The sequence below is a fragment of the Macaca thibetana genome, chromosome 4, assembly GCF_024542745.1.
Source record: "Macaca thibetana thibetana isolate TM-01 chromosome 4, ASM2454274v1, whole genome shotgun sequence".
Classification (NCBI taxonomy): domain Eukaryota; kingdom Metazoa; phylum Chordata; class Mammalia; order Primates; family Cercopithecidae; genus Macaca; species Macaca thibetana.
Genome location: NC_065581.1, coordinates 66823116 through 66850700, shown reverse-complemented (window position 1 = coordinate 66850700; position 27585 = coordinate 66823116). Strand labels below are relative to the sequence as shown.

Sequence of the window (27585 nt, the reverse complement as noted above, 5' to 3'; positions counted from 1 at the left end):
CTGACCTGTCTCCATACAATGTTACAACTATAAGTTTTCAGGAAATAAATAAATAGAACAATCCAAGGTTTAAATTAGATTTTATAGTCCTCAAGTGCTTGAGAACCATGATACCTCTTTTGTCCCCTCTTGCTCAAAAGCAAAATCTTAGTGTGTTTTTTGTTGTTGCTGTTGCTTTGCTCTATGTATACATCATGTATTCATCATATTTGGTTCATTAATTGAAGGTAAATGACTAAAGTGCTGATGACAATATCATTCTTCTTAACCTTAAGCAAAGCAGTTACAGGATATTTAGGGCTGGAGCCATTGTTGTGAAAAATCTTATTATATTAGTATTCCAATTATTCCATAATTGTGGCAGCTCTATATCTAAAGTTTTCAGAATTGCTTAACAAGTTCATTTGGGAATGACTACAGTTAGAAAGAGAACATATCAGCAGAAGGAAAGAAACAAGGTACTATTAGGCTCAGAGAAAATCTAGATATGTTTTTAATGCCAAGAAACTTCATGAATTTTTAAAACTTTTTATACCCACTAATTGGGGGTTAGCTGAACAAACTCCCGTGAAGGCTGGAAGCTTTTGTGCTGCCACTGACTTCAGGGTTGGGGAGCCTCCTTCTTTCTTTGTTGCTTCTTGCTTATTTGAACAAATACTTCCACCCACTCACCCACTCGAGTCTTTTTTGGCTTTCTTTTTTCCTCCCTCAACTCTTGTTTTCCCTCTTTTGCACTTTCTATCACATTCTATTCTACTATATTAGTATTGCAATTATTCCCATAATTGTGGCCGCTCTATATCTAAAGTTTTCAGAATTGCTTAACAAGTTCATTTGGGAATGACTATAGTTAGAAAGAGAACATATCTCTCCATGTTATGAGAATATTATTATTATTTTTTTATTATTAATTCTCACATTTTCTGTTTTACCCTCCTCTGTTTCTTCCTTCAGCACTTTCCATGCTGGCAGTTTGTCAAAACGGATTCCTCTGGAGGTAAAATGTGAGCATCTTTATATTATATCCTTGAAAGAATCCTGAGGATCTTGGCCATTCTCTGCTGTGCCAGCTGCCCAGGCTGGATGTTCCCTATGGCTTTAATCTTCCTTCTTACTTAGAGGGAGAAAAGACTTAAATTGTTCTATTGCTTAGGCCTCATGTGATCCACATGATTTACCATTTTCACCTTAACATTATCTTCTAAGACTCAAGACACCTCCTGACTACTGTTGATCCCACTCTCTGTGTAGATACTCAGGTCATTTTTCTGCTTTTCCTTTATTATTGTCAGAATACCATCTCCCTCACCAGTTGACCCAGCATATACAATCTAGCAGAGCTGATAATTCTACTTGACAATGCATCATGCTGCTCAAGAAGAAAGCCAGATCCCAAAAACTTTATCTTCATGAACACAGCCCCATTTCCAGAATGTGTTGATTATACACACTTAAAGGACAAGGGCTTTACCCATTTCATGTCTTTATTCATCATAAGACCAAATGCCTGTCAAGGATTAGAAAGAACTTTAAAGTTACCTTCATGCTAATATTCAGGCTCATTACTGTCTCTTCCAGATGGCATAAAATTGATCAGGACAGAAAGATTCTATTCCTAGATTTGCTATGAACTTGCTCTATAACCTTGAACAAATGACTCTACTTTGAGGATTATAACAACTTATCCATCGCATGGAGGTGCTGTGAAGATTAATTCCTGTTTTTAAAATGATTTGAGGATCTGCTAATGAAAGATGCTATATAAATGCTAATTTTTATTATTCATTCCCACATCTATATATTCTCTTTCTGCTATCTCATAAAATCATCACCCTAAGCAATTACTATTAAATTCATTTAAAGAATGAAAACGAAGAACCAAATTTTCATTCTGAATTCTGAATTTCCTTCCTTTTCAAGATGTAAGTCTTGTGATCTCTAAGTCGTTTAAATGCAGATCTTTTGGCTGAATCACAGTTATATATAATACACTTAATAATAAGGATACGGAAATTTGGAAAAATTACAAACTGAACAAAGAAGTTCTTGGAAATACAGTCTATTGTTCAAGCACAGATAACCTGTACAATATCAATCCAGCAAAGTTTTCAGGCTTTTAGATGTAAAACATTTTTGTAACAACCAAAATATTTTCATGCAATTCCATTCAAACCCCTTTAACACATTTAAAAGAGCCATACTATACAGAAAACTTCCACATAGTCATTATGATTACTTATAATGTTATGTTATTATATGCATACTTACTGAAAATCCTTTTAAAAACTTTTGTGATTTTTGCATAAATATTTTGTAGTTTGTCCTTATGTGGTCATTATTATAAACCTGGTAGTCTCTGGGATATGCAAGTTACAAATAAGGAAACTTCAGCTATTCTGCTAATTCAGGGGGATGAAATATTTTTGTTCAGAAGGGAGCTCCAGTCACCCTGGAGTTGAACTTGGCTTCATTACCCCTATCTATGCCTTTGGTTCTGAAGAATGATTCTGACCTAGAAGCCTTATTCAGTTTGAGGTTGATCCAGAACTTGGGGACTTATCTTAGATTTTATTCACATTACCGTTTATTGTCTAGAATTTTCTCAATCCAGCTGGGAAAACCCTGAAAATTACCCTATTCATCACATTTTTTAAGCCTCTCAGAACACCTTTTCATTTTGACCTAGTGGAAGGCATGGCTTTGGGGAGAAGCATGAAAAAATTGCCTCTGGGAACTTTTGGACACTTGAACATACAATTATCAGCATAACTCTGATGGAAAGGGCAGGCAACTGATTATAGTGCCTTTGTGTAGATGGTGTTTTATGTAATAATCTATTATACTAAAACAATTGGCAATACATATAAAAGTATGCATGTAGTATCATATATGAATATATATATCAACTGCAGGTTTACAGCTATTTTTCACTGTATAAGCAGGAAAGCTGTGACGAGCTTACTGTTTACTTTTGGTGGCCTTATGAAAGCAAAAAGGCCATGTTGTTGGGCCTCAGAATCCTGACTGTTAGTATGCTCAGATTATATTCTTCCTGACAATTCACAGTCTAAGACAAAAAATTTTAATGGTCATTATTCTGTAAGTTAAGAGCAAAATATTTACTCTGAATAATACTGATCTACTGTGATAATAATTAGTTTTTCATCAGTATAATGGTAAAACATTTAGAGAAATATTCCAATTTTGTAATTTTTAACAGTTACTGTTACACAGAAAGTATAGATCTCAGTTTCAGTTTGTAATGCCATGTAGACACTATGCACCAAAAGGGCCTGTGGTACCTGAGAAACATCAGAAGAATCCTCTGCTTTTTATTTATTTTATTTTATTTTTTATGAGTGCCTAACTTAGTTCCCATCATGACAGAATTATGACTGATTAGTATCTTTTTAAATATAATAGTTTCTTTTTTTAATATTATCTTGAATAAGGGGATTATAATGCACTACTGAGAAAACCCTGAATTGCGACTGAATCTCAATAGCCAGAAATTTTCATGATACCTAACTGCAAAAGCTGATGTGAATCTTCTCTTCCAACACCAGTGTCACATCAATCAATCAACCAATCAATCAATATCTCTATCTATATCTATTCATATTTCAACTATCAAGGAAAAATTTAATCTTCTGTAGCTCACCTCTAAAGAACTCATTGATATCGTTGATCCAGTTTCACTTCTTGATAGTCCTGCATTATCATCCAACTCAGAGGCCATGAAATTCTTCACAGCTGTGCGAGGTTCAAAGGGCAAACTCTGCATATGTTCCTGGGGTGCGAGATGTTGCTCTAAGTTCATATTGAACTGGTCCATTACAGGGGGATTCATATTGAATTCAGGGTTTACTTTGTAGTGCAATAGCCTTTCATGCGGCAAGGTTTCCATGCCAATATTCATTTTGCTTTCTTCTTTCATTGAAGGCTGGTTATTTACAGAACTTCTGGGCATCACAATATAGTCACTTTCCATCATTCTTTCTTGAGGGTGGACTATGTCCATGTCAGCCCCTCTCAAATTATCATCTGTACATAAGTACACAGTTCTCCGCAATTCACTATTTTCTTTTTTCAAACATGGATTGCTAAGCTCATTCATACTCATGGGCATGTGCAGACCTGTGGGTTGCTGGATGATGACTTTGGAAATGACATTTCCAGGCAATGTTGAATAGCTTAGTCCTTCAGGGTTTGTTCCCTTTTCTTCTTCATCATCATTTAGAGAAATCCTAGAGAGCGTTCCTGTTATTGTGGCTGCTCGGCAAGGACCAATATCCTTATGAAGAACTGTGAGTAGGAATGTAAAAGTTGAAGAAAGAGAGTTAATGTGTGTTTATTTTTCATTATTATATTATGCTGTCTCTCTTTCTACTAAACAATTTTCTTGTTATTACATATATATTATTTGATAGATATGTTATTTAAAAATATACATATCAATTTGTTTGTACATGGTCCAGAGATTACTCAATCACTTTTTACTGATTCTGTTATGCTCTCATAGATCTCAGATAGCCCATAGCTAAAGCATATCTGAAAGCTGATTAATGGGCTTTCAAAAATCTTAGTACCCTGTCCTTAAACAACTCCAAATAACTTTCCAGGGAAATAGGAGATTACCAGAGAAGTTTTCTCCATCAATCTGCTCCAAAGGATTTTTGTAAAATTATGAATATTTTCATACAAATTTGATTTTTTTCTTAATGGCTTTCCCTCTAAACTGTTCTAGAAGTTATGCTCATTAAAATGCTTCTTGAAGGGATAATTAATGGGAACTTCATTCTACTGGATCAGAAATCCCTCCAAAAATTATGCATATTGAAAATTAATGAGGATTTTTTCATTGAAGTCCATATGGTCAAGGTGGATACAATATTCAAAAGTACTTATCATATTCAGTTTTATATAGAAGAAAGAAAATTTAAAAATTAATCTATATGTTGGGATGCCCCTGTGAGAATATTAAAACTGCCAACTGAGTTTAAGAAAAAAAACTTTATGAACCTCCAAAATCTTTGTTCCACTTTAAGCCTAAAAATAATGATATAGGAGAAAAAAATTTATGATAACTTGTAGTATGAAAATGAACAAAACAAAAATCCAAACCAAACCAAACAAAAGCAATCAACAAAAGAGTAAATAATTCTTTATTAAAATATATTTGGGTTTTTTTTTTCCTCTTTTTGCCTCTGTATAAAAAGAAAGCCATATTTTGGGGATAATAGGGCAGAATAACACAAAGCATGCTTAGTTATGAACAATTGTCAATTTTGAGGATACAAATGAATAAAATTCTGAAGACTTGTTATTGTAACTTTGGAATTGAAAGCATACAGAATAGCACTGTGTGAAGTTGGTTCAACATGCACATCTGGTGCTAACCTACCTACAAAGTAGAGCAATCATCATTTAAAATTTCATTAGGTATAGATGACTGTAAAAATCTGGTTTATTGTCTCCTCATAAAAAGTTTCAGATATACTGATTTTTTTCTATTATTATCCAGTTTTCAAATAGAATCATAATTATTATGCATTAAAGCAGAGGTAGAAAAACAGATTATAAATGTCTTTCCCTGTTACATAGAAACAAGATTTTAAAATTATTTCAAAACATGAATCATTCATGTAATATCTGTTATCTTGAAAGATATTGTATCTAGTTATTGTATTATTGTCTCTTTATCTTAGGCAGTAAAAATCATGTTAAATTTACATCTTTTTTAAAATTAATAATCTGGTTGTGCCTTTTTGTGTATTTAACTGTTATACATCATAAAAAGTAGAAAAATTCAGTTTTAAAAAGTTATTTCCAAACCCCTAAAAATAATAGATCAATAATGAATTCTAATTTCCAGGAGTAATGATACATGACAATATTAAGGGGCAAAGTATGCTAAATTTAATGATATTGTAATGATTTAATGATACTGTAAATAAATACTTTAAAAAAACTCCAAATTCAGTGAGGGACACTTTTAACCCTTAATTGTATATAGAAATAATTCCAAAATTTATAGCAGTAAAATTTAAACATGAGTTATGGGAACTTATCTTATTTCATTAAAATATATAAATAACTTTAAACTTTTATTTAAAAATTATAAAGGAAGTATTGGCACTGTGTATTGACTTTATAATTTAAATTTGTACAAGATACATTAAGCTTTGTACAAATTTAATATGATTTATAGTTATAGCCAACGCATTTTAATCAAGTTATATAGCTGTGTTTGCTGAAAATTTATATTTTATATATACACACATAATATGTAAATAAAGATAATTCTTCTTACGCAGTAGTGGCTGCTCTGTATGAGAGAAATGCCTGCCTCTTATAGTTACTTAAAATGTATATCCAAGTTTTGAATATACAGCATAAACAAACCATACCGCCTACACATGAAAGCATGATGTTAAAGTGATGGGACTTTCGAGAGAAATTAATCAAGTAGTGAAACACAAACTCCAAACAAAATATAAAGCAACTGAATATTTGGCATGATCAGATAGAAACGCTGCCATGTAGGGAAGTGAATTTCACCTCATTATAAAGAAAGATTATTCAGAGTTCATGAATATGCTTCAACATAGACAGACATCTCTAGATAAACTGAGAAGAAAGCTCCTAATGGACTCGACCAAAAAGGGCACCAATAACAGATGAAAACAGAAAATGAAAACATTAGAAAAATTATTTGCTAATAAAATAATGGTACTGGCCTGTATTAGGGATGCTAAATCCCAGCATACAATGAGGCCCAGAAAAATCTGTAACTTAATGAAGGAGAACAAGATAAATACTGCAGAGATGAGATCACAGCTTAAGGAGGATGGTTTAATACAGTGGTACTCAAATTTTAGCATGCATCAAAATTATCTGGATGGCTTATAACTAGTTCCTATACCCCAACCTCCAGTTTCAGACCCTGGGTTAGGGCCTCAAAATGTGCATTGCTAATAAGTTCTCAGGTGATGCTAACACTGATGGTCTAGGGACCACTCTTTGACAACCACTGGTTTAATGTTACAGCTGTTAAAGGAGAGACAAAACCATCTGCTCTTACATTGCTTCTCTTTCAAGGAGAAGTGTAATGAGTACACCAAATGAGGCTGAAAAAAACAACACTGAAGGTGGAAGATTAGGAATTAAATGAATACTTACTCATTGTAAATAAATTTAAGCTTTTAAACCCGGAGAATCACATTCCATCTTGGAACATGGATGTGGAAATTGGCACCGTGGCTAGTGATTTTTGAGAAATTATGGCAGGTGGATGGAGCAAAGTGACAATATTGTATCAATTATCCAAAAAAGGAAAATGATCAATTCTGGAAACCAAGCACTAGTGAGACTGCGTCCTGGCAATATTTTGTTAGATTTTCAACAGGAAATGGTGATTTCTAATGCCCAGCTCTGGTCCACTATGGGTTGCCAAAGCATGACAGTTACCTTACTGCTCTGCTATGACCATACTCTACATAGAGTATTTAGATTAAATCCAGGAATGAGAATATGAGATTAGTCTCTCGTATTCTTATGATCATGACAAGATCTGAGATTCTGCACAGATGTTTAATGGTTTTGAGTTGAATCTGAAAACTCCATGTAGAGGAAGTCTGCTGGCAGATAGGGGGTGCCTTACTGAATATATCAGGTTTCTCTGCTAGGTTTCATGACATTCAACTCTTTTAACTACAGTTTGAATGAAGACTTAGAAGGTATTCTTATCAAACTTTTAATCACCAAACAATGGAAATGGATAGTATGCTAACCTGAAATTAGTAAAATAATAGCAAATAGACATAAATGCAAAGGCCAAATTTCTTTTTCAAGGAAAACATACCAAAAACAAAACCTTTACATAATAGACTGGGGAAGCCCTGACAACTCCTACAAAAAGTCTTAGGAGTTTCAGGTAAGTTGACACTAGTACTGAAATAGAAATCATACACAAATGTATATAACATTAATACAAATAAAGAGCCCACTGTGATAAATGCCGGGTGAACATGTATATATTTGGGCACCATAATTTAAAATTATTGATAAATTGGAGGCTACCTTGGGTATCGTGCCTCAGAGAATGCTACAAGAAATGAATGATGAAATAAGACTTGTTTAATCTGAAGAAAAAAATACTTGGATTGGGCTAAATGATAATTGCTTTAAGGCAGTTGGATATTTAGATGAAGTAGATACCCACTGTTGTTTTAAAAGGCAACAGCAAGATCAACAAATAAAAGGTAAAATGAGGCATATTCTGTTCCTACGTAGGACCATATTCCAACAATTGGAACTATCCCTCAAAACTGAACATACAGTTTCCTTTAAAACTATTGAGCCATCTACTTTGGTGAGAATTTAGCCACAGCCTGGGAAATTATGGCATACAAGCCGTCTAAACAGGACGTGCTGCAGAGTTTCTCTTGATTCTTTGTAAAATTAAAACCACAACAATCTTAACACACATACAGACAACGCAATTTCATCTTTACAATAACCCATATTCCATACATGATAAAATAGAGGCACAGAGAGGTTAAATTGACTGGCCTTACATCCAACAACTATTACTTGGTGGAATGGAAATCTTATGTCTCCATGTGAAAGTTTTTCTGCTGTCATGGTGTTTCCAATGAACCATTCTTAGTTTTTCTCTCATTCTCTCGTTCGTTCTCTCTCTCTCTCCCCCCCCCTCCCCCCGCCTTCTTCCTCCACAAACACACTTCTGTTACTACAATCCTTCCATTTTAAAGATTCTGTTTATTCATACACATAAATATGGAGACAAAAGTGACTCCATCTTGAATGCTAATCCACCATTTTGACTTCTGAATAACCCTAGCCCTATGAATGCCTCCTGATTCTTACTTTATTTACTGTACTTAATGTAAGAACATGTACTCATTACAAATTCTGCCTTTAGATCAAAGCAACCTTGATGTTATTGTACAAATTATAGGCTATGAGGCTCATAGCACTCTTGCTTATTCTGGAGGGTTGCCTTTAATTGTCTATACAGCATGTATCCCCTTTCCCTATGGTATATAAACCCTGTGTCTGAAGAGTAACTGTGCGGGGATCTATCTGTCTTGCTGCTGCCCAAGACTACCCTCTTGTCTGTAAGTTCCCTAATATCCTCCCTTTAACCAACAACTGAATTTTTCTGCCTCGTTCTTTGGTTTCTCAGCTCCGTTGGCATTTGGGGGCTGCTTTACATATACAGCCCTTTCACAGAACCATATGTAATGTGTAAACCACAGTATTTTCTTTAAAATTAAAATCTATAGAAATGATTTAACATCCCTACTGATTAGATTTTCCAAATCCAAATATGCTTACCTGATCTACAAGCAATGTCTACATCCTTTTCAAAGTCTGTCTGTAACAAGAAATAAGAAGACATAGAACCATCATTTAATGAAGACCTCAAGTGTCTTTTACTAATCAGATTATCTGAAGTTTACAGATATCTAAGTTGGCAGCACAAGTTTATTGTTTTGTGCATAGGAAGTTTCTCTAGGTATAATTAGATTGTTTTCAACAGTGTTTCCTAGAGCCCAAATGTTAAATAAAATCAAAGGAAACATAGCATACAATTTTAATAAGACAATACAATACCCAGTGTCATCTTCAGTCTGGAAACTGGTAATCATGTATTAGAAGGATAGAATTTTAAGGCAATTCTCTAACCATAATAAAGACATCAGAATGTGAATTATGATGAATATACTTAAATAATTATGTTTGTTATTGGTATTTTTAAACATTCAATTTGAACATATTACTTGTAATGTAACATCTTATAATCCAGCTTTGTCAAACTAGGTTAAACTACGCTCAAACTAGACTCTTCTAATGATTCAAATGTGGCAAAAAGCTTCCAGGTTTAGGACTTAAAATTGAAGATTAAACCATACTCATCTGTTCGAGAACCTTCTGGGGTTTAGTTGTGACCTCATATTTTCCTAAAATTTTATTTTAAACAAATCAATTAATTTTTGAAATGATAAAATTTCATTATCTTAATCAGTGTCTTCCAATCAAATGCCTTTCCCTATGAATATTTTAAATCAGAGATTTTGGTTATCTATTTGTTTTTAGTAAGGAGTTGATTATTCTTTGCAAAGTCTTAGTTACTAATGTATCATCTAGCTTATTATTGTTGCCTAGTTCAAAAAAGCTAATAAATCGAATATACTGTAAAAACAAAACTTTCCTATTTAATTCCTGCTTTAAATGACACAGTTTAAATATCATCTTATTTCTAAAATACATCAAAGTGGTTATACCTACAGTACACTTTGATTCCAATAATAGCCAGAGCTCCCGTACAATAACTGATCTTTCACTAAAAGGGTGGCTACTTCTTACGCTTTAGGACAGTGGTTCTCATCTTAGGCTGCATACTGGAATCATCAATACCTAGGTCCCACTCCCAAGATTTTGATTTTATTTGGTCTGTGGCGTGGCCCCCCTGATGATTCCAATGTTTCACTAAGGGCAAGAACCACTGCTTTAAGACTAGAAGTGCAGGTTCATAGTGTTCTGATCTGTAAAAGACATCCACATGCTCCTACGCACAAATCATTAGCCCTAATTCTATGCAAGGAGGAACATACTCCGCAGTGTTGCATAGGACTCCCACACTCAACACCCCAGGGAACCAACAACACGTCCTGGACTCTGAAGCCATCTGGAGATAACGCTTATGTGGGACCAGAGTTCGCAGTCTATTAATGAACTGAAGCCAAAGTCAATCAAAGTGAGATTTTTACACTATTTTACTAACAAGGATTTCTTCTATTCCCTTGAGAAATCATGACTTAATTAACAAGCAGTGGAAAAATAAAAACTCACCATGATTTGAGCATGTCCATTAGGAAAAGAACTTGAAGAGTCTGCATTGATAGGATCTTGACAGTTTCTCAATCGGCATCTAAATGCATCCTGAACCTGTGGGGAGGGGGAACACATTACTTTTCTTCTCTCTTAGTAATGACAAGATATTGTCTATATTGGCAATCAACTCTGAGGCAGTGGTTATCATTGATTTTACAATCGTATACCGATTTTGTTTACTTCTTTGTTAAAAGAAATTATTATTATTGTTGTTGTTGTTATTACTATTATTTTTTGAGATGGAGTTTCACTCTTGTTGCCCAGGCTGGAGTGCAATGGTGCAATCTTGGCTTACTGCAACCTCCGCCTCCCGGGTTCAAGCGATTTTCCTGCCTCAGCCTCTCAAGTAGCTGGGATTACAGGCATGTGCCACCACTCCCGGCTAATCTTGTATTTTTAGTAGAGATGGGGTTTCTCCATGTTGGTCAGGCTGGTCTCAAACTCCCGACCTCAGGTGATCTGCCCACCTTGGCCCCCAAAGTGCTGGGATTACAGGCGTGAGCCACCGTGCCCTGCCTTGTTTACTTTTTAATACAAATGCTGGAGTACCTGGACTTTTGCTGTATGGCAAGGAAATTTATCACTTACCATAACCTATAGAGGGAAGTGCTGGGAACTCCTTAGCCATCAAAATAGCTATATCTGTTCGACACTAATAATTCTTGCCAGAAGGCAGATTTATTCCACTGTTGCAAATAATATGTGTGTCTTTTAAGGGGATTTACTATTTGGCATGGCATAATCTTCCTAACAGCTTTAAATATTGTGAAAAATGAGATTATTCAATGATCTTTTCACTGAAATTGATTTTGGATGTTTCTTTTTATGTCTCATGTAAGAAATCTTTGAGTAGACTATCTCTTGTCTCCCTGTGTGCCCTGATATAAAAACAAAACACAACAAAAGGGAAACAAAACAGCACTACTTCTGGTGGACCGACTTGCCAATAAAAAGTCACTTTGCAAAGCCAAACTTCCTTCATATCCATTTATAATCAAATTCTGAAGAAAGAACAAACATATCTCATGGAAGTTCTAAGAACATTACATTAATTCTTTTATTAAAAAACAAGTGAAGGAACATGAATAGCTGAGAAGCAAACATAAAAAGCAATCGATAGTTATTCTCTTCCTACAGTGTCTCAGCATCAGCCTGTTCTTTCCAATTCCAGAGGTTCATCAAGCTCCCCAGGAGCTGCTGATGGACATCGTTACAAGTAGCTACTTATCCCAAGTCAATGTCAAGGTCGTTTCACTACTTTGTTTTTCTAACTTCATATTATTGACATTCTCTTTCTTGTTTATTACACTCTGTTTTATTGGATTAAAAAACAAAGCATAGATGATGTTATATTTTCCCTATTTTACTGATGCACCATTATAGGGACTACTAAGGTAAATATAGAGAGGTTTTCATTTTTGAGAAGCACTGATATAAGATCTCTTGTCACCATTTTGATGTGAGATATTCATATATACCTGTTGGCCAGGAAACAAAACAAAACAAAACAAAACTGAGCCTATTATGTTGTTTTTAGCTTCCTCTTTGTCCTCTCACCTATTTCATAGTCATTAGTAGCCTCTCTCCTAAATTGTCACATTGCAGGATTTGGAAACTGACACCAAGTCTAGTCACAACCAAAGACTGGCCAACTGGCCCAATAATGAGACCTCTGTCCACTTCTATTTCTCCACTTCCAGTTCTAATCCTACTGATGCAGCCATAATGTCTGTGAAATGAAGGAATGGGGATAGACTCAGTGTTCTCTGACCTGTCTTCCATTCTATTACTCTAATATTTCTAAATCTAGAATTTCTTTGAAAAAGAATGCATTACCTGATACCCAGAAAGGTAATTTCTTATTTCCTTTTTCAAACACATCAGTTAAAGTACAGATGTAGTGAAATCTAGTCTGATCATCTTTTCCTGAAGAACTGAATAAATATTTAGAACTAAATCATCTAGCTTTTCATAGTAAAGGAGACACAACCAGGACAAAATTAGATTTATCATATGCGAAGGCTTTTAAGCTCCTTTTTAGATTAAGAAGTTGTTGTATGTTTTAAAGAGAGACATTAGTAATCAAAAATTGGTAATGAGTCTAGTATTTTTCAGATCATTACTTTTTCTATTATGCAGACATTTGATTTGGGGAAACCACTAAGAAAGTATATCTGTTTTTACAAAAAAAAAAAAAAAAATCCTAGAAACCAATGTCAGAAAAATAGGTACATACTAATTTTCTGTTTGCGCCTCAAGGCAACTATTAAAAAACCACATTTTACAAAGGAAGATAAACTATGTTAGCAATGGTGCCTTCTGGGAGCTTGTCTCATGAAGATTTCTATCAAATATATTTCTAGATCAGCATATATAAAATGAGAAACATTTTGGTAATACCAGAGATTAATTCGAATGGTCCTTGCTAACCACTCCCAATTTTCAGACCTTCAAAGCATAGTTGCCAATATTTTTGACTGACTATGAAAGATGGAAATATAATTTCTGTAGGTTTCTCTTCAAAATCAACTCTTAGTTGCTTAAAGGAGATGTAAAAGAAATCCAAGTCTTTTCAGAACACATGCACATATAAAATCAATACCTTCCACTACTGAACTCCCAAATAGAACGATAGATTAAGGGCATTTGTACACCGAATGATGATGTCAGCTTCATGAACCATTACATGCTACTCAGAAGAAATATAAATCAAAAAAGAATAGATATTCTCCAGTAAATTCAAGGTTATTTTAATGGTCATATAAATGTCACAATTTAAGTGCTAGATTCTCTGCCACTTTTAGTGCCTCTGATACCTCTAATTTAGAAGGATTTGCAGAAGAAATTCTACTTGATTCTAAATGCTCCATTTTATTTATTTTTTTAATCTTAAAAATGTATCTAGGGGGCAGGGCATGGTGGCTCATGCCTGTAATTCCAGCATTTTGGGAGGCGAGGTGGGCAGAACACGAGGTCAGGAGTTCGAGACCATCCTGGTGAACATGGCAAAACTCTGTCTCTACTAAGAAAATACACAAATTAGCAGGGCGTGGTGGTGGGCACCTGTAATCCCAGCTACTTGGGAGGCTGAGGGAGGAGAATTGCTTGAACTCGGGAGGTGGAGGTTGCAGTGAGCTGAAATTGTGCCATTGTACTCCAGCCTGGGTGACAAGAGCAAGACTCGGTCTCAAAAAAAAAAAAAAAAAAAAAAAATTGTATCTAGGGAATCTGGATGCATTAGTCTTAAATATTTGTCCAACACTGTCAGGAAAGAATGATTAGATTTCATAGTGCATACTTCTTATCACAGAAGAGAATACTTCAGGCAAGATGGTATCTGGAAAAGGCATTCACAGCTATTTGAATGCATTTGGATAATTAATTGAATTTTATATCTGGTCAACTGAGAGAGGCTTTATTTTGGTGAACTGATGTGAATTGTGCTGATGAAGAATAATTGAATTTTTGTAAAAAGCAAGTCTATATTTCAAACAAGCAGAAAACACACACAAATAAAATAAGACAGAATCTAGATATTGCTTTCTCAACCAGAATATTAAAATATGCTGTATCAATAGTCAGATTTATAATGCCTGGCAATAATATTACTCTTTGACTTACCATTTGGAAAATCACTTAATTTAGGTAACAACTAAATTTAAGATTTATTCGATATTAAAATCATTGCATCTTTGAGTTCTTGTGAAATTAACATTAAAAAATTACTTGATACCAGCAAATGCAATTTTTTTACTAAACCTATAGGAAACAATTTAATATTTAAGATAAATTATGGCACAGTTAAAATCTAGACTTCAAAGTTTTCTTCTTTTTATAATAATCTGTAATAGATCTTTCACATGAATTGATAGGCAGAGGGTCAAATATCTGCAGGAGTAGCAAGGAACAGATACGTAACTAACACTGGGATATTTAGAAGACTTTAAGGCAACCTAATGGCATGTTGTAAAATGAAAGAAAAAAAAAGAATGGTAAGAAACATCACACAATAAGGTGAAGAAAAAACAATAAGCTGTCAAGGTTGTCTCCTGAAAAGAAACCAACCATGCACTTCCAAAGTTATTTTGACTGGCTCCTGCTGCTCTAAAAACTCCTGAAAAAGCTATAAACTCTGATGGATTTTTGGATGAGACGTGAGTTCAAAGAGGTTTGTAGGGGTGTGTCTCGCTCTTGTCTTCTGAACCAGGAGAGCGATTCACTTTATATCAACAGCAGCGGGCTGAGAGCTTCTAGATTGGTCCTCGCTCTGAAGGCAGCTGGCAGAGTGTCATTGTGGAAGCCGGTGCCAGAGTTAGAGATTGCTGGGGAAGAGCACCGAGCGATGTTTGGCAGTGTTGCAATTCAGACAAACCTCACAGGAAAGAGCTACACAGTTTGAAACGGGTTCTGTATTTAGCTACTGAGCAAATCAGACCCTGAATCTTCACTTTTAAGAAGACAGTTCTACCTACAGTAATTCTTCTTGATTTCCTATTCAAGAGGATCATTCTAAACCAGGAAAATAAGTAGAGTTACATTCTTGTAATTATTTGCAATTTTTCCTTCGGGGGAGAAGACTTTCTTATGTGGCCTTTTATTTTTTGAATCTCATTTCTATCATTGTTTCATATTTGAACAAACAGCTCAGCTTTTTGTAATCATTACATTCTATACAATCTAATCATGAAAGGAATGACTTTTCAATTTCATATGTATTATGACACTTGATATAACCATTAATATGAATGAATTATGAGCGACTTCACATTATTAAAATATTAAATGACTTTGCTGATAGCAAAGGAAATAAACAAAAAGTGAAAGTCTGCCATTTACTATACAATGAAAGAAACATATGAACTCCAGAGCCAAATTTCAGTCCCAATGACTTTCTATTAGAATCCCTTAATATCTGAAAGATCTATCGCTTAATCTCTAAAATTGTTATACCTCTTTACCTTCAAATTACTTTTTATATTAATTCGAGGAGGTCATATAAGCTTCTCTAAATTATACGGCATGTGCATGATCTGAAAAATATGTAGCAGCATTTCTTCAGCAAGAGAATAGAAAGGAAGGAAAGGGAAATTATGTGTCAGACACCACGATCCCATGCCTTCTGCAGGTGATATTTCATTTCAGCCTCATGCCATCCCCTTTGTGGCAGACATTATTTCAGTGTCATAGAAGAGGACTCTGAAGCTTAGAGAGCTTAAGTAACTTGCTCAAGATCATAACAATAACAAGTAGCAGAGCTGGGAATGGAATCAGGTCACTTGACTTGAAAGCTAGTCTTCATTCCAATGTACCACCCTATTGTCTTACTGATCAAAGAATAAGACAGTTTAAGTGAAGGAATAAACCAAAACAATTATTTCCAACTGGTCAGAAATTAAGTTGCTGTACCATAATTTCCAACCTTTCCTGATTTAGATAAAAAATAAGAAATGAGTTAATCAGATAAGTTTTCAGTCTGAACCTTTAAGACACATCGAACCTCCAGTTATTAGTTTGTCCACCTACTCTTCTTTTTTTTTTTCTTGACAGAGTCTTGCTCTGTCAGGCAGGCTGGAGTGCAGTGGCACGATCTCAGCTCACTATGACCTCCGCCTCCTGGGTTCAAGTGATTCTCTGTCTCAGCCTCCTGAGTAGCTGGGACTACAGGCACCTGCCACCATGCCCAGCTAATTTTTTTTATTTTTTTATTTTTTAGTAAAGACAGGGTTTCATCATGTTGGCCAGGCTTGTCTTGAACTCCTGATCTCAGGTGATCCACCCACCTCAGCCTCCCAAAGTGCTGGGATTACAGGCGTGAGCCACCGTGCCCAGCCTACTCTTCTTGAGTATAGACAGAAGCACCATGCTGCTACCCAGAGTAGGGAACAGCTGGGAGGGCAGTGTGAGGCTCCCGCAGAAGAACTGTGGGTAACAGCAAGCAATGGTTTGATGTTAACTGGCAGGCATGACAGAGTTTGTCAATTTCTGTTATGAACTCTTTGTTTGAACTTTTTTACTGATACCATTTCACCCATCTTATTTCATGCTCTTGTTAACCCCTTAAATCTCTGCATGGACTAGGAGAATCATGTGTGAAAATCAAGACTGATGTAAATATTCATAATATAATTGCAATTTTGCTAAGTCAGGAAAGCTTAATCTGGAAGGAGAATTCGAATTCGAATTTACCTGCCTAAGAAGTGGGATGACTTTTGGGTCAAATGAGGTTGGTGATTTCTTGGAAAGGTATATAAGAATATGAGCATATTGTCCTTGCCTGTGTCATGCCCATGCTCTTATTTAAAAGCAGTTTTTGTGTGCCTCATTCTCTGTTCTGGTAAAATCTAGGTTTATTTTTATACCTGCAGACATTCTCCCATTACAAAGTACCTCATTCTATTTTTTTTTTCTTTTTAGAGATAAGGCCTCACTCTGTCACCCAGGCTAGAGTGCAGTGGCTCAATCATGGCTCACTGCAGCCTTGACCTCCTGAGCTCAAGCAACTCTCCTGTCTTATCCTCCTGAGTAGCTGGTAATACAGGTGCACACCACCACACCTGGCTAAATGTTTTTCAAATTTTTTTGTAGAGATGAGGGTCTCACTGTGTTGCCCAGGCTGGTCTAAAAGTCCAGGCCTCAAGCAATCCTCCCATCTTGGCTCCCCAAAAAAGTGCTAGGATTACAGGCATGAGCCACTGTGCCTGGCCCCACATCCTATTTTATTACAAATGAAACAACATTTTTCTGAAATGTGTTTCTTTATGAACTTTCAATCAGGCTGACAAGCATAAAGCTCTTAGGAACCAACTCCCATCTTGCTTAATTCTTTTATTTATTATTATTATACTTTAAGTTTTGGGATAACTATGCAGAACATGCAGGTTTGTTACATAGGTATACACGTGCCATGGTGGTTGCTGCACCCATCAACCCAACATCTACATTAGGTATTTCTCCTAATGCTATCCCTCCTCTAGGCCCCCACCTCCTGACAGGCCATGGTGTGTGATGTTCCCCTCCCTGTGTCCATGTGTTCTCATTGTTCAACTCCCACTTAGGAGTGAGAACATGCAGTGTTTGGTTTTCAGTTCCTGTGTTAGTTCGCTGAGAATGATGGTTTCCAGCTTCATCCATGTCCCTGCAAAGGACATGAACTCATCCTTTTTCAATAGCTGGGTAGTATTCCATGGTGTGTATGTGCCACATTTTCTTTCTCCAGTCTATCACTGACAGGCATTTGGGTTGGTTCCAAGGTTTTGCTATTGTGAAGAGTGCTGCAATAAACACACATGTATATGTGTCTTTATATTAGAATGATGTATAATCCTTTGGGTATATACCCAGTAATGGGATTGCTGGGAGAAATGGTATTTCTGGTTCTAGATCCTTGAGGGATCGTCACACTGTCTTCCACAATGGTTGAGCTAATTTACTCTCCCACCAACAGTGTAAAAGCCTTCCTATTTATCCACATCCTCTTCAGCATCTGCTGTTTCCTCACTTTTTAATGATCACCATTCTAACTGGCATGAGATAGTATCTCACTGTGGTTTTGATTTGCATTTCTCTAATGACCAGTGATGATGAGCTATTTTTCACATATTTGTTGGCTGCATAAATGTCTTCTTTTGAAAAGTGTCTGTTCATATCCTTTGCCCACTTTTTTTTCTTGTAAATTTGTTTAAGTTCCTTGTAGATTCTGGATATTAGCCCTCTGTCAGATGGATAGATTTCCAAAATTTTCTCCCATTCCATAGGTTGGCCTCTGTTCTGTTCCATTAGTCTATATATCTGTTTTGGTACCAGTACCATGCTGTTTTGGTTACTGTAGCCTTGTAGTATAGTTTTGAAGTCAGGTAGCGTGATGCCTCCAGCTTTGTTCTTTTTGCTTAGGATTGTCTTGGCTATACAGGTTCTTTTTTGGTTCCATGTGAAACTTAAAGTAGTTTTTTCTAATTCTGTGAAGAAAGTCAATGGTAGCTTGATAGGGATAGCATTAAATCTATAAATTACTTTGGGTAGTATGGCCATTTTCATGATATTGATTCTTCCTGTCCATGAGCATGGAATGTTTTTCCATTTGTTTGTGTCCTCTCTTTATTTCCTTGAGCAGTGGTTTGTAGTTCTCCTTGAAGAAGTCTTTCACATCCCTTGTAAGTTGGATTCCCAGGTATTTTATTCTCTTTGAAGCAATTGTGAATGGGAGTTCACTCGTAATTTGGCTCTCTGTTTGTCTATTATTGGTGTATAGGAATGCTTGTGATTTTTGCACATTAATTTTGTTATCTTGAGATGTTGCTGAAGTTGCTTACCAGCTTAAGGAGATTTTGGGCTGACACAATAGGGTTTTCCAAATATACAATCATGTCATCTGCAAAGAGAGACAATTTGAATTCCTCTCTTCCTATTTGAATACGCTTTATTTCTTTCTCTTGCCTGATTGCCCTGGCCAGAACTTTCAATACTGTGTTGAATAGGAGTGGTGAGAGAGGGCATCCTTATCTAGTGCCAGTTTTCAAAGGGAATAATTCCAGCTTTTGCCCATTCAGTATGATATTGGCTGTGGGTTAGTCATAAATAGCTCTTATTATTTTGAGATAAGTTCCATCAATACCTAGTTTATTGAGAATTTTTAGCATGAAGGGCTGTTGAATTTTGTCAAAGGCCTTTTCTGCATCTATTGAGATAATAACGTGGTTTTTGTAATTGGTTCTGTTTATGTGATGGATTACATTTAGTTATTTGCATATTTTGAACCAGACTTGCATCCCAGGGATGAAGTCAATTTGATCAAAGTGGGTAAGATTTTTCATGTGCTGCTGGATTCGGTTTGCCAGTATTTTATTGAGGATGTTTACATTGATGTTCATCAGGGAAATTGGCCTGAAGTTTTCTTCTGAGGAAGCTCAAAATGTTAGAATCAGCAAAAACCTCAAAATGTTAAAATCAGTACAACCACCTTCTAAGCAAGCTCAAAATGTTAGAATCAGTACCCTGACCCTCCCTGCCCTGAGCTACTTATGAACTCTGAAATCTATTTAACTTTCTTTATGAGACCACTCATAATGGCCACTTATCATGGTCATTGAACACGCTGACCGGAAAGCACAAAACATCACTTAGTCAATGCTTTGTTCTCAAATGTCATCAGTAATTTTCTTTTGCTGTTTCAGTCATAGCTATCTAAAAAAAAAAAAAAAAAAAAAAAAAAAAAAAAAATCACTAGTGTTCAGGATCACATCATTTGCTTTATGTCTCCACGTGCTTCATATAGTTCCAGAGAAGAATCAAACTTTCTACTATTCACCACAGGCCCCACTCCATGGAAACCATATGCCCAGTAACCTTTCTCCATCTTCCTATAACAGAAACCTTCACTTCCCTAATCTTCTAACCTCATTGCTCCCTTAGGAACCCATGAGTTTTGAAGTCTTTTATCACCTCCTCCTTCCTCTTCAAAGACCAACTAAAACAGCTGACCCATCCTGCAGTAAAGGAAGGCACAGGTATACCCTTCCATGCTAATGAGTCATACTCAATTTCCCTGTAAGTAGTCAAACCTGGAGGTTCACGTAACTCTCTATCTGAGCTATATTATGTGCAATATGGACTCTTTACATATTTTTATGTAGTTATTTCATCACTACTGGATTCATTTATTTTTTTAATGATTTACTTTGGAATATTACTTGTTTTAGATTAGACAAGTAAGGGTGCTTGTCTGTTTTACATATTCACTGCCATGTGCATGTAAATCATTTTGTTTATCTGTACGCCTTGTGGAAATAATAAGACTAAATAGAAAATAGGCTTAAAAAGGGTGGGAGTGGGAGAAAGAAGAAAGAAAAGGTTTTTATTTTAAGCATTTCCCTACAAGATGACTTCACAGGTTTGGATACAGATTTTGGGACCTCATCTGGTGCAGCCTAGACCTCCTGCCAGTGCTTGGGAAAGAGAAAAGAGGAGTTTGGCCCTGTTAGTGATGCTTCAGAACAGCCACAGGATTCTCACATACTGATATAACAAAATTATCCATTTAAGCACCTTCCTTTTATCCTACCATTTAGTGAAAGAGTTTTATTGTGGCTTGTTTTGTATCACAATCTTGTGATTTTCCCCCTCTGACATAGAGCTGTAAGATTGTCTTAGAGCCAGGCACAGCCAGAGACAGAAAGATGAGAAGAATGTGCAGGCATCAAGAAAGTGGTTTCCTAGCAACAGTAACTATTTCAAAGGTTTCATAACTCTTGTGTCTTTCCATTTCCATAGCAATGTGGGGAATAGTAAATAGTATATTCTGTTATCTGTTTAATTCAAATAAATTCTAAAAAACCAATGATGGATAAATGAAGGAAAGCCTCTATACTCGTTGTATTAAATTCTGTCTTATTAGCTGTTATACATATTAGCTTCTAAGATTTAGGTTCTGTTGCTAAAAGTATGTATTGTGATGAATCAGATGGCTTCTTTTTTTTATTCTTATTTCCTCTTTTTGTCTTTTTTTCCAGAGAGATTTAGTAAAGTAATTCAAAAGAAAAGTTATTCCAGAAGAAGAAACTGTATTTTCAATAATATAAATTTTATAAAGTTTAAATATTAAGATTTTAGGTCTGAAGGTCAGAACAAATAGTTCTGCAAACATTCAAAATTTTTTTAGTGGGATATAATTGATTTGGCAAGACAGAGTAATCATTTCTCCCTTTTCTCCTGATTTGAAATGATTTTAAAATTGGACCCACTAAAAGCAAAGGCACTTTTAAAATAAATTAGGCTCCATACACAGCACATTAAAAATATCATAGTTATAGTATTTCACTTCTTTTCTCCTTCTTAAATTGCAAGGCTATATTCTTTCCCTGTGTAGACCACCTCCTCCACAGAAATAATAAATATGGGTAAAGCCTTCTGAATTCATATTGGGACAGTCATTAAAGACCAAATTATGTTAGTGTCTGTCAAAAATACATAGAAATAGAAATATATATATATATATGTATCCAGTCTCTACATTAAAAAATATATATTTTACATTGCTTACATATTTTTAAGAAATAAAAGCCCACATGAATTTTAGTGAAGCAAATATTTTAAAGTGAAGAGCAGTAGAGATAAAACTGTATTTCTAGGATCCAATTATAAATTATCAAGTATATTAATAGATACAAATCACTACCTAATGTTTTACATGTAGCTATCTATTCCATTTGCTTTGGTAAATCTTTGTGAAATTACTGTTCAGTGGAGACACAGAGGAAATGGGAAGATACTTCTCTTCTCTTGAACCGTGGTAATGTCAGGGCAATGTGATCACAAGTGATCTGAGATATACCCATTGCTAGTGTCAGGCAAAATACCTTTAGAAGGTTAAAAAGAATTTCCGTGTTCCAAATGAGGCCTCCTATGATATCTTCCTTGGGATCTGTAAAATCCTTCTAAACAAGGTGTTTAAATAAGATCTTCCTCTAGGAATTCTGAAGCAGAATTGCCATATACCTGAAATCTGCTCTGTGTATTTACAGCAATGTCATAGGGTACTTTTAAGGTTCAATTAAAAAAAAATACGTGATTTGCCATTTCAATGATGGAGATAAAGAGTGTTATGACACTCTGCTGTTAATTCATTTGCTATAAAATTATTCAACTTGAACTAATAATTGAAAATGCAACAACAGAGATGTATCCATATTTTTATTTTCTATTAGTACAGAAAACATGTATTTAGAGACACCTACTTTAGCAGAAGTATTTATTATATGATTGATTTAATTAATTGTAAATCATGTTTTTGACAGTTAATGGTCCAATTAGCAAGTATGAAAAAGTTCTGAGGGAAATCAAGAATTTTTGTGCCAAGTATTTTTCTTCATGTAAACAGCAAACATTTGATAATTAGCCACCATAATATCTGCCATTTTAAAACCTGCATATTTTGATGATAGCTTAAGACTATCTAGCAAGCTTATTCTGAAGAAAAAGGGAAGCTTATATAGTGATGCAGCACTGTTCTACTCATAAACAGCTAAGGTACTAATATCTTCTAAAAACTGTATGTAGGTATATCATCATGTATCTTACTTAAAACCTGAAATACTTCATTCTTAATCATCAATCAAAAATATATTATGTGTCTACTCATTTAGAACAATCTCATTACTTAATTATTAGTGGTAATATTAATATAGAAGACCCATAAGATAGTTATAGTTGGAGAACATAAGCTAAATTATTATTCAATTTCCTCTTAATTTCTACTCCTTTGGTCTATAAATAATTCAATGCTTGGAAGATTTTTAATGCTGATATTCTAGGTAGAAATCTGCTAAGGGAATAGTAAGGCTTGGCAACTGTAAACGACATCAGACTTTTTAAATGCTAAAATACTCTTCTCCCCTTGCAATGTGAAGTTACTGTTTATTGGTTTTCATTGATTTTCTTCATAGAATGTTCTTAGAATACACATGGGTTTATTACTGACATCTGTATCTTATTAAGACATTTATGCAGCCAACAAACATATGAAAAATAGATCATCATCACTGGTCATTAGAGAAATGCAAATCAAAACCACAATGAGATACTATCTCATGCCAGTTAGAATGGTGATCATTAAAAAGTGAGGAAACAACAGATACTGGAGAGGATGTGGAGAAATAGGAAGGCTTTTACACTGTTGGTGGGAGTGTAAATTAGCTCAACCATTGTGGAAGACAGTGTGACGATCCCTCAAGGATCTAGAACCAGAAATACCATTTCTCCCAGCAATCCCATTACTGGGTATATACCCAAAGGATTATACATCATTCTAATATAAAGACACATATACATGTGTGTTTATTGCAGCACTCTTCACAATAGCAAAACCTTGGAACCAACCCAAATGCCTGTCAGTGATAGACTGGAGAAAGAAAATGTGGCACATACACACCATGGAATACTACCCAGCTATTGAAAAAGGATGAGTTCATGTCCTTTGCAGGGACATGGATGAAGCTGGAAACCATCATTCTCAGCGAACTAACACAGGAACTGAAAACCAAACACTGCATGTTCTCACTCCTAAGTGGGAGTTGAACAATGAGAACACATGGACACAGGGAGGGGAACATCACATACCAGGGCCTGTCAGAGGCGGGGGCCTAGAGGAGGGATAGCATTAGGAGAAATACCTAATGTAGATGTTGGGTTGATGGGTGCAGCAACCACCATGGCACATGTATACCTATGTAACAGACCTGCCCTTTCTGCACATGTGTCTCAGAACTTAAAGTATAATTGAAAATAAAATAAAATAGTTCAGAAATATTGTTCTTCCCATCTGATAAATCAGGTAAAAGCCTCTGGTAATCTCTGCACATCACTGCAAACTATAGGGTTTATATTCATATGCACATGTGTTTTTTTTTGCAATATGCACATTGCAATAAAGTTCTCAAACAAGCTAGATAATGCAAAATGACAGACTAGATTGTTTTCTCAAAATGACTAGCATGGCACTATATCATGTGTGTTTTTGTCACCACTCATCCTTAGAGTAAATGCTAAAATGACTCATAAACCTTGTAAATACTCTCAGTGCTTGCAAGCATTCAAAATAATTTTCACACAGGTTGGAAAACACTATTTTATTTCTAAACAACTCAAGTCTGAAATCTCTTACTGTCCTGGATGGATCTGGTGCTACTTAGTGTCTCCATTCATGAAATATGACTTCTTTCTTTCCCTACTACTGACAATGAACCTCAATCATGATCCAGATATATGCTGATATGATAATACGTCTACAGTTCTTGGAGACAATCACTGCCTATCATGTCTCGCTGTATACATTTTCAGTGTTTTCCTAAGAGTAAACATCCATATCAAAAGCAATAATCCATCATAATCATAACCAAAACTTAGCAAAGAGACAAAAGAACTAAGAATTCATCTTCAATGTTTTCTACTTAAAATAGTATCAGTTAATATATGCAATGAGAGTGTGCTGTGTGAAGAAACATGAGTTAGGGAATGAGCTTAAGAACTATCACTGCATTATGCTCATGAACTGTGTCTTTAAAACATATGCCTCTAAGCCCTCTTATTCACTAGTTTTTCTAACAGACTTATTTATACAAATCACTCCATGTAGCTCCTCTTAAATCTATTATCCCTGGCTTTTGACACCTCTGGTTTTGTTTTTCCTGGCATAGTCCCATCTGTTCTAATCTGTCACTTTCAGAGGGCTGGGGGCCATCCCAAGCTGTCTCTTAAAGCATTCCTTCAGCTTTGATTCCCAAGTGATTGTCAATGGAAGAGACCAGCTTTAATCTGAACATCAAGATATTAAAAGATCATTCTTGTTACCAGGAAATACCCTTCCAACCATCACTGTTCTCTATCACAAGAATGCTTCTCACCTCTCTCCGAAGAATGCAGTGGACCATGACTATAACAAAGCCTTGCAATGAATCAAATACAGCAAAAAGTATTTGAAACAATATGGAGCGTTTATCTGTCATGGCCAGCACTGCAGACATCCACGTCAAAGCCAGAAGGGGCAACACCACACAGGAGCTCCAAAGAGACGCCCTGTTGAGACCAAGAAAGCAACATTACGTAGCTGTACGTCACACCCCAGGCTATAGCCAAACCCCCATTCAACAAAGCATTTTTGTATGTGGTTCCAAGACCATTAACTTGGAAACCACAAAGCAGATGACATTTGAGAGTCTTATTTATTTTTTTATATAATATCCCACAATAGCTATAAAGACAGTTGCTAATTACAAATATTTAAATATACTCTCTGCTCTTGTATTAGCAAACACAATTTTTTTTTTCATCATAGCATTTTCTCACATGCACTGTAAAAGATTTGTAACAAGAAGATGTAAATGATTGGGACTAACATGGCGTTACTGGCGGTGGTGGCTGACAAAGCTGTTGTTGAAACTACTCCACACTTGGCACATTTGAGCGTCAAACCGCTATGAGGCTCACTCATCTGACTGCAAACAAACAGAACACCCACAAAAAGAACAAAATATTGAATTGTCACCAAAAAAAAGTTGCTGCTGCAAGTTAGCTTTTAAATACGATTTCATGCAGAAAAGTATATTTATCGAAAATGAATGCTCTAAGTTGTTGTAAAGATGCGTTTATACTACAAATTATCTTTGTAACATTTACCTTTTAATATGGGCCTTTGTTGCATGCAAAACATATTTCCATCATTACACCATAAGTGGCCCTGTGTCTATTGATCAAAGTTGTTCAATACACTGAGTTAAACATAAGTATGTGCTTCTGTAGACACATAGTGAAAACCCTTTATTCAGACCCTGATAATCAAACATGTGGGGACTCCTAGCTCTGAGGATGTTCATTGTTAATTGCAGAAGGCATATATTTCTGTGAAAACCTTCTGAAATGTAAATAATTATCTCAGAAGTCCAATATAGGAGGAAATAGATTTTAGGAGTCTTCAATTATTTGTTGAAGATGTAGCTTTTTTCTCAAGAGATTCATATTTTGAAATTTCTTACAATATCAATGTATCGTTCACATTTTAGGGTGATCTGAATATAGGGGCTGATGAAATTTGATGAAATATTAGTTGATAATAAAAGAGTGATAGTTTTCTGCTTTCATAAGACACATTTAACATAATCATTAAGTTCAAAATATTATTTCTGAACATTTGTCATAGACTCCAATTTCCTAGCATTTAAATGGTCTATTCTGGTGTAGAGGATTTTGCCCATAAATTCGGATTCAAACAATTCATACTCCATCTACTACATTATAGAAGCAAAGTTGTATTACATGGAAAAACTTTATACACATTTCGCTTTAGAAAAGCGTGCCTTGAAAATTACAGATTTATTAGAACATAAACCTTTCAGGAAAAACCAAAAAGAAATCACTTGAATTAAAAATTCCAAACACCTTGGAATAATGCTCTGCAGTGTGCATAGTCCATTCCTATGTGGTGTCTATGGCTAAAATGATTACTTTGTAGGTTTTCATAAAGAATCTTATAGCAGAGTTGCATTACTATGTGTATAAGAAAAGTGGCAGAAGGGAGAAAGTTGTAAGATGCTCATAATTTAGAATCTCTGGATTATTTTAAATAAGGGCACTCACTTGTGAATAGTAATGATATGAGATAACAAATCTGAAAGTGATTAAGTAAGTAGATTGATCAGCAGATCCTGTGAGAAAAATCAAAGCTTTCAGACATGGGTGTGGGGGTGGGGAAGATGACACTAAATCCCTCACTTTACTGATCCAGTCCAGGGCATAGGTACTAGCCAAATGTGTCCAAACGTTTCAAAGTAGTATGTATCCATTAGTCTGTCCAGTTTCGTTTAGGAATGCCTTAATGGACATGCCGGTGTGTACATCCTAAAGGAGTACATAGACTAGTATTCTCTACAGTGGCTGCGCATCAGCTGTCTATCTGGCCTCAACCACAAAGACTCTAATTTAATAGGACTTCGGCATCTGCCTTTTTTAAAGCTCCACAGATTATGCTGATGAACAAACAGGAACAAGTACCACTTCTCTAACTAAACATTTGAATTTCTTTAATCTTGTTAAATTTGATCAGATTAATATGAAAAAGGGATAGATTAGTTACATATTGTTTCCTTTATCACAGAAGATAGGCTGTATGGTGTTTAT

At 35.3% G+C, this 27585-nt stretch overlaps 1 protein-coding gene across 5 annotated transcripts in view; it reads right to left on the bottom strand.

Moving 5' to 3' along the window:
* Positions 1 to 27585, bottom strand: part of ADGRB3 (adhesion G protein-coupled receptor B3) — a 747311-nt gene that overhangs the window by 24078 nt on the left and 695648 nt on the right. For 4 of the 5 annotated variants that reach the window (XM_050787501.1, XM_050787500.1, XM_050787502.1 and 1 more), the window contains 5 exons: positions 25809 to 25907; positions 25317 to 25488; positions 10882 to 10977; positions 9364 to 9403; positions 3662 to 4305 (listed from right to left, as the gene is read on the bottom strand). In XM_050787501.1, the coding sequence (XP_050643458.1) occupies positions 3662 to 4305; positions 9364 to 9403; positions 10882 to 10977; positions 25317 to 25488; positions 25809 to 25907 (1051 nt within the window). The remainder of the gene's footprint in view (positions 1 to 3661; positions 4306 to 9363; positions 9404 to 10881; positions 10978 to 25316; positions 25489 to 25808; positions 25908 to 27585) is intronic. The other variant, XM_050787503.1, reaches the window with a different exon arrangement.